This window comes from Martes martes, assembly GCF_963455335.1.
Source record: "Martes martes genome assembly, chromosome: 13".
Classification (NCBI taxonomy): Eukaryota; Metazoa; Chordata; class Mammalia; order Carnivora; family Mustelidae; genus Martes; species Martes martes.
Genome location: NC_137901.1, coordinates 20,787,662 through 20,804,426, shown reverse-complemented (window position 1 = coordinate 20,804,426; position 16,765 = coordinate 20,787,662). Strand labels below are relative to the sequence as shown.

General features: G+C 41.5%; 1 protein-coding gene across 2 annotated transcripts in view; it reads right to left on the bottom strand.

Moving 5' to 3' along the window:
• Nucleotides 1–728: 728 nt before the first annotated feature.
• The window catches only part of MBD2 (methyl-CpG binding domain protein 2), a 63,750-nt gene continuing 47,713 nt past the window's right edge, over nucleotides 729–16,765 (bottom strand). For both annotated transcript variants that reach the window (XR_013967848.1, XM_080821445.1), the window contains 4 exons: nucleotides 11,794–11,884; nucleotides 10,139–10,319; nucleotides 5,015–5,153; nucleotides 729–1,201 (listed from right to left, as the gene is read on the bottom strand). Coding sequence is in view for 1 of the 2 variants with exons in the window: in XM_080821445.1 (XP_080677571.1) it covers nucleotides 5,027–5,153; nucleotides 10,139–10,319; nucleotides 11,794–11,884 (399 nt within the window). In the remaining variant the exon portion in view is untranslated. The remainder of the gene's footprint in view (nucleotides 1,202–5,014; nucleotides 5,154–10,138; nucleotides 10,320–11,793; nucleotides 11,885–16,765) is intronic.

Sequence of the window (16,765 nt, the reverse complement as noted above, 5' to 3'; positions counted from 1 at the left end):
TAGAAGAACTCAGAGTGAAGAAGTACATATACCCTTCCCACAGAAAGGTATTATTTCTCAAAATGTGTTTAAATTTGCTTATGAACACTCCCCTCCTTTCCTTGGCATCAGATTAACTTAAACATGTTTTGATTTTAAAACTCACTTAATGACGTTGTGCCAGTTCTAGTAATTTAGGTATCAAGGAATTCAAGCAGGAATGAAGTTACACTGAGGAGTTTCAACAACAAGATGCTAATACTGTGGAAGCCAGGTACTGATTAGAAAAGTGCTACGATCTGGTTCACGAAGCACCTCTGTCTAGAAAGCTGCCTCTCTCTGTAGCAAAGGGTCTAACCTGCACCTGCTAACTCATAGGGCCAGTGGACATTAGAAGATCCAAAGTGTCCTAGAAAAAAAAACGACAGACATGGACCTGGCAGTACTATCTGGAGGGTACCTGTGTACTCACTCATGCCCAAGGGAACAAAATGCTTTATTTTTATAGAACTAACAAAAGTACTAGTCATGGGAGAAAAAAAACATCACACATACTAGATGGTAACTTAGAATTCAGGGGAAAGCGGCATGTTTCCACGCTTTCCGGAGGTGAATTGCAAATGGATGAGCTATTCTCTACCTCCATTTGAAACCTAAGGCCCAGGGATCACAGCTGACTGTAAATCAGGAATCCTAAGGGGGGAGGCTATTTATTATGTGTGCTCTTTAACAGAAAGAATTCCAATCAGTCTGTGAATATAATCATTTATTTGTCTTTACAGTGATGATGGAAGAATGTACAGGTGTCCTCTTTCAATAAAGTATAAAAATCTGTTTATATACAGTGAAGTCACAATAATCTTTAATTGGGAGATTTATTTGGTACTCCTGATCGGTTCATATTAAAACAGGGGGGAAAACAAATATTTCACGTTAAGTGCTACATTTCCAGTAGATTGCACCTGGCATCAAAAGCTCAGCTTCATCTTAAGGGTCCTGCTTGAAATTACAAAAGTCTAATTTTAAGTCCTAGGACTCAAAATAAACATCATTTTTTGAATAATAGATATATACATCAAAAATACATCTAAAAAGGCATTGGTTAGCGCTATTAAAAAGCTCTATGTGCTCGGGTACGTTTTTTCTTACAAGCAAAACCCAGTGGAAACGCTTTTGTTCAATTCTAGAAATTTGCTCTTGGGGAAAGTTGGTCGAAAGTTACCTGTAAGGAAAAACAAACAAACTTAAGTACTGCGGTGATTTCTCAGGTGAGGTCAGCAGAACTTTAAAAAAGTACTTAGAAGCTTAATTTCACTTAGAACCACATCTTTAAAGCCTTAACATTTAGTTACAGCACTTTGCACATAAAAAAAGTTTCAACATATCCCCTCATTATTTCAAGTGCTTTAATAATAAATTTATACTCATGTCATTTTCAGAGAAATCAAATGTACAGCTTTGTATGCTGACACAAATATTTTCTATCTATAATTAAACCTATACAAAAAGAGAAATCATACAAATAAAAAAAAAGAAAACCATCATAGACAGCTAAATCCAAACAGGTTTTTTTGCCCTTCTTATTTTTTCTTATTAACATAGAATGTATTATTTGCCCCAGGGGTACAGGTCTGTGAATCATCAGGCTTACACATTTCACAGCACTCACCATAGCACATACCCTCCCCAATGTCCATCACCCCGCCACCCCATCCCTCCCACCAAACACAAAATTTTTGAATTTAGAAAAACGTCAACTAACCATGATTTATTTTACTTCGGAGCATTTATGGCTGACAAGCACTGAAGCCTTCTCATTATTTAACCTGGCTGATCTGGTACGGTGCAATTGCAGATAGAACTATTTATAGATCTGATCCTGTATCCCATTTGTAGCTAAATATTTTGACATCTTTGGTTTTTACAGTTTTCTTCTTCTTGCAAGCACTCCTAAAATTTTGATAACCCGGGTACCCCGTTATGACTGTAAAATTTTAACTAACACAGTAAATCTCAACCTGTTATTGAGGACATACATAAAACAAATAAATCAAGGCCCACGTTGCTAATAAGGAGCGTGAGGGAGCCGTGTCACGATGAGGCTGACAGACCCAAATGGAACTAGGTGATGCTGGTTCCATCTCTTACAGCCACGTGACGAGGGCCATGGCCTACCCTTTGGTCAAGCCCAGTCCTACCTATTCTGCAGGTTATCATGAACACATAATGAAATCCAGCGGCAGTGCTCTGGTTTATGAAACACTCTAAGTGTACAGGAAGCTAAATGAGTCAGTTAGGCAAATTTAATTTTGCTAATTAAGGAATGCTTCTAATTCTTCCACAACCTTCAAGTCCACTAGCCTGGTCTAATAATACCATTCTCAAGTTTGTAGTGTGATACACACACTATGAAACTCTCTCTACCCAACATGCCAAGATAACGGTAAGTATATGTAAGTATATATTAAAACTCTAATCACTCAGTATTAATTAGTTTGTTCCCACCATTAACCACATCTGTGCCAGGCAGTGAGCAATGCCAGCTTTTATATGAGCAAAGTGCCTCGCTCCTGACACTCATGCTTGCTCACATAACTTAGGGTGCTGCCTGGATATGCACCTGCAAAGTAATCTGCGAAGCCAGCAAGGGTCTAGTGAAACCTCAGTTGGATGATCCTCAGTTGTCTTAAACTGTTTTTAGAAGAGCCCGAGAGACAACAAAAAGCTGGAAAGCTCTGAAGAAGAGGAGGGCTTTTCTAGAGTCGGTTCAGAGAAAGCACAGACACCGTCCCAATGGCCACCCCGCATTCCAGAGACAGTGTGGCAGAAGCCCTCAGACGAAAGAAACACGCTTCTGGCCTCCCTCCGAAGGATTTGACAAATACCAACCACACTCATCAGAGCCCATAAAACCCTTGCCAGAGTAGAAAATAAGAATTAAGATCAACATGGCATCTCCCTGTCCTCAATAAGGGGGAAGAAAAAAACTTAAAATACTGGATTGCAACAGTTCTGTGTGTTCAGAAAACGATCACCAAAGGGTGACACTGTCACTGAATATGTAAAGGAAGGCATTACAATTATTACCTGATTTCTTATCCCTGTGGCATGAGCTGCGCTCCCTGAATTCCCACAAAGGCACAGATGGGATGGGATGGTTGTGTGAACCATGAACTCAGCCTCCCCGCACACAGTACGCTGTCTGTGTCTGTACCAAACAGGCCCCTGGCCCTCCCCACAGTGGTTCCAGGGGAAAATCTGGCGCCATCCACGCCACTCTCCCCCGTCACTTCCACTCACTCACCTGATCCACTTGATTCTGTCTCCAAATACATCTCAAATGGACCTTTGCTTAACTCTTTTTCTCTGCACCCACTGCCAACACCCCTGTGAAGCCACTGTCTCTCTCACTGCCAGACTACAACCGCCTCCCCACTGGTCACCCTGCTTCCAGGCTCTCCTGCTCCCCTCCTCTTTTTCAGAGAGCAGCCGCAAGGATCTCACAACCATTTTTTTTTTAAGATTTCTTTTTTTAAAATTTGACAGAGAGAGACACAGTGAGAGAGGGAACAGGAGTAGGGGGAGTGGGGGAGGGAGAAGCAGGTCTCCTGCTGAGCAAGGAGCCTGATGCAGGGCTCAATCCCAGGGCCCCGGGATCAGAACCTGAGCCAGAGGCAAATGCTTAATGACTGAGCCACCCAGGGGCCCCCACAGGGATCTTATAAATAAGCACATCTCATCACCTTCCTCAGGCTTCAGTGGATTCCCACTGTTACTGTTATGGGTTACTGTTAACCAGTAACCCATAAGGCTAAGTATGATTCAATTTACCTTTTCACATTCTCCCACCCCTCCCCAGATTACATTCTAACTGTGAAGATCTCTTTTTTGTCCCCTAAAGGCAGCAACTTCTCCTTGTTTCTTTTGAGGGGAACCCTTTCTACCCAGACCTTGGCCTACCGCTGCTCGTCCTTGAGACTCAACATCAATGTCACCACCTCAGAGAGGCTTTGGTGACCCTTCACATCATACCAGCCCCCCTGCCACCGGCTCTCCGTTTGCTTTTCCTTTGGAGCACTTATCACAGCTGGTAATTACGGAGCTACGTCAGCATTTGTTCAATACAGCTATACAATAAGTTCTGTGAGCACAGGGACTGTGTGGTCATGGCCACCACTGTGTCCCCAGAACTAGCACGGAAGGTAAGAATGACTAGCGGGATGAGGGGCAGGTCCCCAGACTGAAAGGGACAAGCAGGACAGGTCCCAGAACAACTGGGGTGAGGACTCTCACTCTGCTCCTTCTCCCTCTCTCTTTCTCTCCCTGATACCCTTCAGTTTTGGCTTCAAAGGACACAAATAAATAATTGGGTTATGGGGGGCCCAAAATAAGACAAGACCCACCAAAGCAAAGCAGGATGGCAGTTGGAAAGCAAGGTGCCACACGAGCCCTTGGGGACTTGACCACAACAACCTAATGAGAAAATACAGCCATCAGGACACAGCCTGTGACACTCACGTGAGCTCACAATAGGGTCCAAGTTTGTATGCTGTAAGGTAAATTATTTATTCTCTTATAAAATGAACTTCCCATTCTTCCTGTATCAAGCCTGCGCTAGAGAGAACCTAGAAAAAAAGAGGGACTTTGCCTACCTCACAGCCGTAATTTTAAAGAGGGCACAACAGATCCCAGAAAGAGCGTGGTGGGGACAACAGCCACCTTCATCTCCTGCAGCCACTGCCCCCTACCTGGAAGAGTCCTCTGTCCCTTCCCCTGCTTGTTTCTAAGGACACCGTGCAGGTTTTCCACCTGGCATTAAAGAAGGAGGTTAGATCCCTGGCAAGTGGCTGCAGGGCCATGAATGTCTGCATATCAAGTGGATGAAAGGACAGGATTCCTAGGGAGGAAGCCAAAAACAGTACCTCCTACCTCTGCGGCGGAGAAGCTTTTTTAGATTTGGCTGAGGCAGGCTACAAAGGCCAAAAGCGAGAAAAGAAAACACCTTCAAGTCTCTCTCTCTCGGCTCCCAGTTTACCTGATCATCTTCTTAGGCTTCATCTCCACTGTCCATTTCAATATCCATCTCTTCCGTATCAGCAGCTCGGGACAAGATGTCCGCCATCAGGGCTTCTTCCAATTTTTTGCGTACTTGTTGTACCCGCTCTTCCTGTTTCCTTTTACAAAATACAGTAAAAATACACTGATCGTCTGGCAGGTAATGGGAATATGCAACTGGTCCTACAGGTTATCTTTAGTTCAAAATCATGAAAATTCCTGAGAAGAATACACTTCCTTCTCCCCAGACTTTGCAAGCCTTTCTCCTATGCCCACAAAACCAAGCTGCACAGAAGGTGAGCCTTGCCAAAAAGAGGAATATTTAGATAAGCAGGTAGTTCACACCCCACAGAGAATTCTGGTAGGAGTAGACTTAGCTCAGTGACTTTTTCAACTCCAAAAACTTCAAGATTTGGGGTTATTGTTCTAAAGGATATTAGAAATAACTTGAAAGCAGGAATAAAAGAAAGAAGTTATATGGAAAATAAAGAAGAGATTTTTTTTTTTCAACGAAGCAGAGAGATGGAGGAAGTGAGGACATGACTGAGTTTGGCGTTCTGCGGCTATGTTAGGGGAAAGACAGACGGAACTCTCTCCCGGGTTCCCAGTCCTGCTGACAGCAGCATCGTGAAGAAGCCAAGACCACAGGACCCTATGTACCACGGAGAGAAACTGAACAGCACCTCCTTGAGATGAGTAGAGTGGTTAAGAACATGCCACAAGTTTCTCTGTGTTTGGGGGACTGCAGTGGAACCTCAAAAGTGAAAGTTACTAATACCAAGTCATAAATGAAAAAAAAAAAAAAGATTCTGAACCATTGGATGGGAAACAAAGCACAGGAAGAAAGTCTATTGTTATGTACTTAATGCTTAAAAATCAGAAAAAAATTCAGTCGTTCCCTGATAGTACAAGAGAGGGATTCCTAAAATAGTTCTTTTTTTTTTTTTGACAGACAGAAATCACAAGTAGGCAGAGCAGCAGGCAGAGAGAGGAGGAAGCAGGCTCCACACTAAGCAGAGAGCCCAATGCAGGGCACCATTCCAGGATCCGGAGATCATGACCTGAGCCGAAGGCAGAGGCTTAACCCACTGAGCCACCCAGGCGCTCCCCTAAAATAGTTCTAATGAGCCAAGCCAGTAAATAGCAATTCACATCCAGAGCCAAGAGAGGAGGCCAAGAAGAAACACAAGAGAAGGGAAAACACTGGAAAGTTAAGAGTCTTAGAGAAAAAACAAGAAAGGGAAAGAAGCAAAGGTACGGGTAGAAGCATTAGCCCTGACTTTCTAGTGGGACAAAGCACTTCTTGAGACCAGGGGAAAGGCAGTTAGGATGGATGTCAAATGGGAAATGGAACAGTAACAAGTAAGAGAGACAACAAGGAATACTGAGGGTTCCACGGGGTGGGGGTGGGGGTGATATTCTCTATTGATATTGAGGAAAGCAAAGCACAGCACTGCTTGAACCTGGGAACACACAAGGGTAGGAGGGGAACGTTCTGGAAGTTGGTGCTAAGATTCACTGAGTATGTGCACTTCTTGTGTCCTCAACCATTTGTAAAGTTACATTTACTAGATTCCATCTGATCTGTTTATTTCATGAGACTCTATCCAAGGTGAGAAGCTAACAGAAATCGCATAGGCACAAAAACTTTAATGTCCTCTGTACCCAAGTCCAAAAACAGCACAAGGCGTTAAAAGGTATAGGCTTCCACTTTTCACTGAATTTTCACAAAGAAGGAGACTGTCACTGAGTTAATCTGAGCTCTCTAGCCTCTGTCATCTCAAAAGGAACTGGAGTTGAACAGATTTTTATATAGTTGGAGCTGGGTCAAGAAGAACACATTGTTTATTTCTTACATAGTTAGTCAGTCTTGCCTCTGGCCTTGTGACTCAAGGTTTATGACAAATGGCATTTCAGTCGCATTAGCAATCTCTCACTCCTAATAAGAGAGTATGAGAATCTGCACAAGTGCCCTAGAGTAATCCTGTTAGGAAGAAAATAGAGCAAATGGTGCTTCTGGCTAGAGAAGTATATCTTACACTCTAATGTTTGCTTGATTCTCTTTTGTCTTGAGCATTACTTCCCATACTTATGGAAGCTGAAATTAAAGCATTTGCCCATTGTGGCAGGAAGAATTCTAACATAGCCCCTGGCCCTGGATAGACTCCTTAGTATAATTCCCTCCCCTTAAGGATAGGCAGAACTTGTAAATAGGCTGGGCTATCCCTCTGTGACGAGGTTACTAATCGATGGACCTTTAGTTAATCAAAAGAGATTATCCCAGAGGGCCCAGCCTAATAAGAGAAACTCTTGAAAGGGGCCATGCCCTTCCTGGAAAAAACCTGGAGAGGGAATGTGGAGGGGACTTCAGGACAAGGAACTGCCATCTAACTCTAAAAGCCTGGGAACAGCCCTATCCCACATCCAGCAAGATACTCAGAGGCCCCAGTCCTGCAACTAAAAGGAAACGAATTCTGAAACAATCACAGGAACCTGAAAGAGGACTCAACACTCCAGAAGGGAATGCAGTCCAACCGCCACTTTGGTTTCAGCCTTGGAAGACCCTGGGCAAAGAATCCACTTGTGTCCAGCCCAGGCTTCTGGTCTATGGAACTGTGAGTGGTTGGGTGTTGCTTTAGGCTGTTAAGTTTGTGAGAACTTGTTACTTATATTTAAAAACAAATACAGGGGCACCTGGGTGACTCAGTCGCTTAAGCGAGGGATTCTTGATTTCAGCTCAGATCTTGATCTTGGGTTGTGAGATCAAGCCCTACCTCCTGCTCTGAGCTGTGGTGAGTCTGCTTGGGATTCTCTCCCTCTCCCCCTCCCCCATTTGCTTGAGCACACACTCTCTCTCTCTCTCTAGTGAGTAAATCTAGAAAACAAAAAACAAAAAACAAAAAAAACAAAAACAAATACAGAAGGTGCCTATGTGGCTCATTTGGTTAAGAATCTAACTCAAGGGCACCTCGGTGGCTCAGTGGGTTAAAGCCTCTGCCTTCGGCTCAGGTCATGATCCCAGGGTCCTGGGATCGAGCCCCACATCGGGCTCTCTGCCCAGCAGGGAGCCTGCTTTCTTTCCTCACTCTCTGCCTGCCTCTCTGGCTACTTGTGATCTCTGTCTGTCAAATAAATAAATAAAATCTTTAAAAAAAAAAAAAGAGTCTAACTCAATCTCAGCTCAGATCTTGATCTCAGGGTCATGAGTCCAAGCCCCAAAAACAAAACAAAAAAACCCTAAATACATCCATGGATGAAAACATTATCAAATATGCTAATATATATATATATATATATATGCACATATATATGTATTTAATAGTCTTTAAAGGTTTAATATAAACAGAATATTGGCTGCACAATTACAGAAAGGGTAAAAGTTCCATGTGCAGTAATTTATTTAGAAACTATATTAATTCAATAAGAAATGTTTGCTTAATAATTTCTGTTACTACAATTAAATCAGATGGAAAATTTGTTAAACAAGTTTACCCTAAAAGGAAATCATGCAGATCTGGCTTTGAGATTTCCTCTACCATCAAAAGATCTGCTGTTGAAGCCATCAGCATTCCCATGACATCACTCAGGGGCCCTCAGTCAACACCCGTGATGACCTGGCAGAACCCCTGCTGATTAACTGGGTATTCATTCCAAGACAGGTAAGAACTTGTCTCCAGAGGAATTTCCTTCCTCAAGGGTAAGAATAAGCCAAAGAAGCAATGTGATTCCTCCCTGTGATTTTACATTTTGGTTTTCTTTAAAAATAAAGCTGATCATAAATTCCATGCAATCAGTAAACATGAATGCAACTTTGAGCTATGTTACATCTTTGCAAAAGGAACTACTTTAAAACCCAGGAAAGGCTTTCCAATTACAAATGTAGCTAGACTCATTCATTTAAAAACATTTTCATGCCAACTTTTTATGGATTTAGAAAAAAAAATACAAATACAAAACATATTTTAAAATTATATGATTCAAAAGTGCCACCTGCTGGTTTTGTCTAGGAATAATACTCCAATAAAACCTGATTTAACATTCAGAGGGTAGAAATAGTTAAGTAGACACACTGCCCTATTTTTAAAGAAAATACAATACACTACAGTCTCATTATAAGGTAATGATACTCAAATTCATAAATCCCATATAAGAATTTCTTTCTGGTCTTAATATCTGAAATAGTTTGCTTCTTTTGAGCACATTTTTCTAGGCATTACCAATCTGGATTGTATGTTTTCTTTTCACTATTTGCTGCTAAAAACCTAATTTGTGCAGGGCGCCTGGGTAGCTCAGTGGGTTAAGCCTCTGCCTTTGGCTCAGGCCATGATCTCAGGGTCCTGGGATGGAGCCCAGCATTGGGCTCTCTGCTCAGCAGGGAGCCTGCTTCCCCCTCTCTCTCTGCCTGCCTCTCTGCCTACTTGTGATCTCTCTCTCTCTCTGTGTCAAATAAATAAATACAATATTTAAAAAAAAAACAAAAAACAAAAACAAAAACCTAACTTGTGGCCCCGTCTCAGGAAGCAGAAGATGTTAAGAGATGTAGCTTGTATACTTGCCTTTCTCCTGACTCTGCTTTACTGCTTTATGCTTTACCCTTTGCCTGATATTTGCCATTTGGCTTCTCATCTGGCTTTATTGTGTGCGTGCGTGTCCTTGAAGCCACCTGAAATCTTTACTTGAAACAAGTTGAAGCGGAGATAAATAAATCCCTAAACTGAGCTTAAGAGAGTAAACATAATCAAAATAAGCAAACTGAACTCTAAAAACACAACTCTGCTTAAAGCAGCATGGTTGTGATCTGCTTTAAAGAGAGATTGGTTTGCAGACAAACCAATGCAGGAAGCAATCACAAAAGGCATCACTGAATGTGAGGGATACTTCAGAGCAGAAAGCCAGAACTCCCCAGTGCAGAAGACACTCAGTAACAACGTGGAGAGAGTACAAATGATGGGTCCTTCGGATACCACCGTGACACTTCCACCTTTTTCCAAGCACGTATTTGTTTGAAATGTTCTATATCACCTTCTGTTAATTTCACAAAAGATCTGTTAAAATGTATCCAGTGTAAAGAACAAGTTTTTGAAGCTATGTTAAACGGCCTTACCTAATGTCTTCATCTGTGACAATGAAAGCCTTGCAGAGGGGTTGAGATGTGTTCAGCCAAACAGCGGGGTTCTTTTCCACAGCAGCAGAAGAGACCTGCCCTGTGATTGGTGCAGAGCTGGTGTGCAGAGCGCTGGCAACAGCAGATAAGAGGGTCTCATCATTACTACCTGGACCAACTCCTGCAATTAGAAATATATACCGGTTAAATTTTGGGAAATTTCTAGATGCACTAAGCAAATCTTATGTAACCTAAAACAACTGATATTTTTATGTTTGTCTGGAATCATATATTTAAAACTGACACAAGCCAAAGAAGTAAAGGATAATATCGTATCTACTCATAGTTACCGTATACCAAAGAATTCACATTAAAAGAAAACAGTAACAACAGACTCCTGGGTGGCACAGTCAGTTAAGGATCTGACTCTTAGTTTCGGCTCAGGTAACGGATCTCAGGGTTGTGGGATTGAGCCCCATGTGGGCTCCAAACCCAGCACAGAGTCTGCTTCACTCTCTCTCCCTCTGCCCCAGCCCCCCAAAATAAATAACTAAACCTTAAAGAAAAAAATAGTAACAAAATGGCTGAGCATTTCAATAAAACTTTAACACAACTTCAAAATCCATTTTCCAAGCCAACTTTTTAAAGTTGGCTACATTTCCTCAAGCAGGGTCAACTATTTTAGTGATCTAAATGCATTCTAAAGTCATATTATACCCAAGTCTCCCTATTAATTTATCCCTAAAGTCCTAGAATAGTTTCTCTTACAGTTTTAACATTAATTTCTAGCAATATCTCCACAATTTTCTTTGTTTTGGGACTTCAAAGGAAAAGCCAATGCAAGCATGTTCTACCTGCAGCTTTCACATCTTTTTCAAATGCCAAACAAAATATCCAAATTAATAGAATAATTGCATACCTTGACTACTTCTAGGAGACTACTGGTAGGCAACATGACCACATTTAAACGCATTGTTTAAAGTCCTAAACTTATTAAACCAGTTAAAGCAATAATTTTCAAGAACACAGAGGGATGACGCAATGTCATAACCATGAATGAGGAGAAATTTTGAGCAATCCACACTATCAACATTTAGAAGCCAAAGTTCTAATGCTTGAGAAGCAATGCTTCTCTATAATTGGAATTAACATGGGAAATGACAGGCACACTAGGTAACTGAGTTCTACAACCCAGACCCCACTTGCTGCTGTTACTAGACCAAGGTGCACCTGTTCCCACGGCTACAGGCAGCAGGAGTTGGTGCAGGGAGAGGCAAAAGAGTTGTTAGCTGTTCTTTAAGTAAGAGGAAGAGTGAAAGGGCAAGTGCTGGAGCCAGATGCTGCTTTGAGCAGGAACCTTGAGAAATTCTGCCATTCAGCTGCATTTGGTTCTAAAAGCAGCAGGGTTAATTTATATGATGAACCTACCCTAAAGCCAAAATTTTTAAACAGAAAAAAATCTGAAACATCCCTGCAACACACAAGCTTTTCAGATCCATTTTCCCTGGGTTTACTGAAACACAAAAGGAACATCATCCAGCAAGGCATCCAATCCCCCAATGTAAAGACCCCGGTCTTCATCATTTCTGATTCCACAGCAGCTAACACAGAGCCTGGCACACAGCAGGTACTGCCCAACTGGATTTGGATAATACCTTGAAGACCTTTAGGTAGTTCCATGGTTTTTATAATTTGTTCTGTTACATCTGATGCACTAAGTCCTTGTAGCCTCTTCTCCCAGAAAAGCTGTAAGGCAAAACATCACTTGTTAATACACATTCTTGGGACAAGAAAGTAGCGCATCGATGCTGCTGAATGATGAAATTGAAATCATTTCAATAGTTTCCTAATTTCCCCATTTTTTTCCTTATAGATACTAAATGACATTCCAAATATGAATTATTTCAACACATCACAATTCTTTCAATGATATTAATCAAAAGATGTTTTATTTTATGCAATCTACTCAATTGTTACAGTACTACAGATTTTTATATGCCATACACTACTACATATAGTACTTCATAAGGTCTCTTCCAAAGACTATAACTTGAAGCTTTAGAGATTCATTTGGTATGAAAATTTAATGTTATAATTCATGAGGGAAAAGAAAACACATTATAATACCCCTTCATCCAATATCATTAGGGAAAAAGCTCCTCCACCTGTGTGATTCCTCTACAACACTGAAGGTTAGCCCTTTGGCATACTTTTAAGGGGTAAAGAGCCAGTTTTAATGGAAACGTCTCTAAAATATTTTGCATACTCCCTTGCTCTTTAAAAAGGGTGTCCCATTCATGGGCGACTTTCCCCCTGTCGTGTGGAGCCCAGGTCACCTTAGTCGCTCAGTGGCCCTACATCCTCATTCTGGGCCCGAGTCAGCACACTGAAGGCTCCTCACACTCCACGGGGCCACTGCGGAATGCAATTGTTCAGTCAAACACTAAATGGTCCAAGACAGCTCTGCTGGTTGCTTTTATAACCTTCCTGTCCTTCATTTTCTCTCCTAGTTAGTTATTACTTCTCAGTAATGTCATTCACCTGTTCTGCAGGTATTTACTGAGGTCCAACTAGGAGCTGCGCTGTGGACACAGCACTAGATGAAATACACTCTGTCTTTGTCCTCAAGCCTTATCTCTTTCCTAGGCTCTCTCTTCTTTACTGCAGCCCCAAAGACAGATATAGGAATTCCATAGGACTCCATGTACCTGTTTTTAACCCTGGACACCTGGGGCCTGTCACAAGTAGGTACAGAAAAAATATGGGTACTGAAAAAAATACTGAATGCCCAAATACAGAGTAACAGGACTCAGTGAGAATCTTGAGGGACACACAAACCTACACTGAAACCCCAGCTCTAGATGTCTAAACCTTCCATTGCCTCTTTTGTAAAATGTGACAGCAATGAGGACCGCATAAGATTAACGAGGAGTCTAACAAGGCCATATCCGAAAAGAACCTGGCATGGAGTAGGCGCAAGGTTTATCATATTTACTTTTTGCAAATTTTGACCACTCTGAGGGCTTATATTCTGACCCTGAGATATATGAAAAGTACCAGGTAATTGCCCTCCAGATAAATGCAAGATACAATAAAATCTCCTTATGGCAGAAGAGTAGTATGTTGGATCTCTAATAACCCCCTGCAAGCACCAAGAGTGACCTGCAATGGAATGCTTCACTCTCTTCTATATGGTAACGACTCCTTACATCTCCCTATAAATTATGTCATCATCAGAAAACATGGTCAACATATATGAGGACATGAATGCATTAATCATCATGGATGAACAATAGTTAGGTGAAGGTAATAGTTGATAAATGTGATAAATGTCCCAAGAAACCCCACCTGTTATTTACTTTTTGTGGGAAATAATATCATCTATGTACTGATTATCACAACTATGGAAAAAAACAAAACAAATGCCAGTTAATTCCTAATGAAAAAGGAAAAAGTATCTGGAAGAATCAGTGAGTATGAGATTAGTAAGTGCTTTTATAATGAAATTATAACTTAATTTGCAAAATAAATCAACACTACCCGAAGTATGGAAGTTATGTACAGATATGATCACTAATATTTCACATAAAATTCCAATTTTAGATATCAAAAGTTTAATTTTTTACATTCTACAATTTTTCACTCTCAATTTCTAAATTCCTATTAATTGAAAGGATAATGATACAAAACTTAGAAAGGATTATTTTGCAGAATAAACCTTGAACTGAGAAACGCGTGTATGGCTCTAGATTACAAGTCCTGGTATCCTCACATGCCATCTGACAGCCCCCCACTGAGCCTGGAGTTGAATCAGATATGCACCGAAAACCTCTCTATAAATGAAATGCTTATGCCATGGAAATGGAGATACATGGATTTACGTGTGCGTATGTGTGTATGTTGAACGTGTATTTCTACCCCCACTCGCGCTCCCCAGAGGAGGCGGGAGATGTGGGAAAGGCCAGAGAAGGAAGAAAAGGCTAGTTTGATCAAAGAGGACGCGTGGTGGGTACAGGTCACCAGTGCCCCACTCGCCGTCCTTTCCACCACTCCTCCAACACTGATCAGCTCACCTAATTTTCGTGAGAACTGGAACAGTCTTCACGACATAGATGGCTCTACAAATCCGTATCTTCCTAACTCACCTTCCCTCCATTCATTTCCTCAGGCCATTACCTGTTTTGTTTTGGGGCTGGGGGCCTCTTTGTATTTTAAAATATTTTTTTAAATTGACATAGGCATTATGCCCAGTGAAAGAAGTTAGTCTTTTACACACTGTATGATTCCATTTATATGATATTCTGAGGAAGAAAAAAACTATAGGGAAAGTTGCCAGGGATTAGGAGTGGAGGGAGGGTCTGACTACAAAGACCAGCACAAGGGAATCCTTTGAGGGTGGTGCAATTGTTCTCTGTTTTTTAATATTTATGAACTTTCTCCAGCTGCTAGAATTACCATTTTCTTTATTTTCCAAGCCAGTTCCTTAAGGAATGACCAATATGCACTGACTCCATCCTCCAGGCCCATTTCCACATTATTACCCCATCCCTTCCCTCATTTCACCACATTTACTTTAGGAGGTAGTCAGCTCCTCTTACCAAATTCAATGACCTTTTCTCTTTACCTCTGATCATTTTATAACCCTGCATGCTGTGGAGAGGTACAGGGAGGGGAGAAGTCTTCTTCTTCCTAAATTTAAAATTTCCTGACCTGCTCATTTGTGAATTCCTTGTTTTTACTAGGTGACAAATTGTGGCCATCTGGAGTTCTTACTACATTCCTTCTCCAGCCACTAAAAGTCCAAAGACAGACTGACAGAAAGAAAGAAAGATGAATCTCCCTAAATTTGTAAGAAGCCTCCCTCCACCATAGCTATCCAGTCTCTTCCGTCACACCTCCAGAAGCACTGTGGCTTTCATAAATCCTGACCTACCCACTGAAAATCTGATTTCACCTGCCAAATCCATTGATATTCTCAGTGTAACCCTGTTGTCTGATGTGCGGCCAAATAATCAATTTAACGTTTTAAAGGAACGGTGATTTAATATTTAGAGAAAATCCCAAAATTTGCTATCAACCTCAGTTATTATCTCTCTTCCTAACCCCCACTAATCAGACTCTCCAGATGCCTCTATACCTTGGTGTGTTTTTTGTTCGTTTGTTTGTTTTTGTCACCCTCCAGCATGTAAGAAAACTGGAGAGCTCCAATTTCGGAGCATCAAATTACATTGCCAAAAATCTGGGCAATGCCCTATCCAGCTGACTAGCTGATGGAGAAGCAGAAGCTGGGATTAAAGGTCATCCCAAACCACAACAGTGTCTAAAATATCAGTGACAGGGGCTGCATGGCTTTGAAGGAACCACCCTTCTGGACGCTGGAGCTCATCTCCACACCTTTGCTCCTCACATGGACGGAGGAAGTACCTCTACCCCACCAGCGGAAGTACAGATGGGTGCACTTCGTCTATCTCAGAGTCCTCGGGGACAAACAGGATAGTGTGTGATGAAAGCTACTTCTTTAGTGAGAGGATCAATCTGTTTTCTGAAAATAAGACCACCCCAGATACAACTATAGTAGCATTTTCTTTTCTTAATTGCTGTGGATTTAACTGGGACTTTGGAGGATTTGTTCAACTGGGCTTCCAGAGGATATCCAAAGAAGAGGATGAGGAAGAAACAGGGATTGCAAAGCAACTGCTCAAATCACACACAAACACACATCCCTATTCTGATGCACTGGGAACTTGGGCTAGTTATGTTGATTAGTACTGCCCTCCAAAACCCTGAGCCTGATAGTATGTACTATGAAGGAATCTGCTTTTCTGTGGAAGTCAGGACAAGATGGTTTACTAGAAAAAAGTAATCAGAAGATCAATCCAAATTCAACAAATATTCTTTTAGTACCCATTATGTGTGAAGTATTTTGCTAGGCCCTGGAGATAGTTACTAGGATAACTGGCAATCACTGCCCTCTCAGAGCTGTTTGGTGGGAAACTAGCAAAACGCTACAAGGTAGACTATGACAACCGCAACAATGCAGATACAAACTTAACTTCAATTTGGGAGAATCTTGGAAGGCTTTCAGGAAGAGGCAGCTCTTGAAAGAAACGTGCAAGAGTTCTACAAAGCAGCAAAGTAAGCCAAGGAAATAGCTTAAGCAGGCAAGGATGGGAGATGAGAGTACCAGTCAGTATTTCTATGTGTTCTCACACAGAGGAATAACCACAGAGGCTTATTTTAAATGTATATCCCAAGGTCTCAGCCCTAGGGATTCTGTCCAGTAGGTCTGGGTTATGGGGCTAGATTTATTATATACAGACATATGTATATGTCTTAGGTGAGTCAGATGCAGGCCCAGGGATCTCAGTTTGAGAACGACTGGTTTGGTTTGTGTTGAAAGAATGGTAGTGCATTATATTATACCGATCACCAAGATCTCCAAGTTTTATTCCTGATTACACCAGAAAAGTAAAAAAGTATATTATTCTATTCTGTCCTTGCAGAGAACTGGAGGAAGATATTTGCCTTTCTCTTTCTCACTGCAGGAAGACATGTGTCAAAGTATATTAAGAGCATACCAAATTGTTTAGGCATAACTAGAGAAAGGGCTGACCCAAAGTTCTGCTG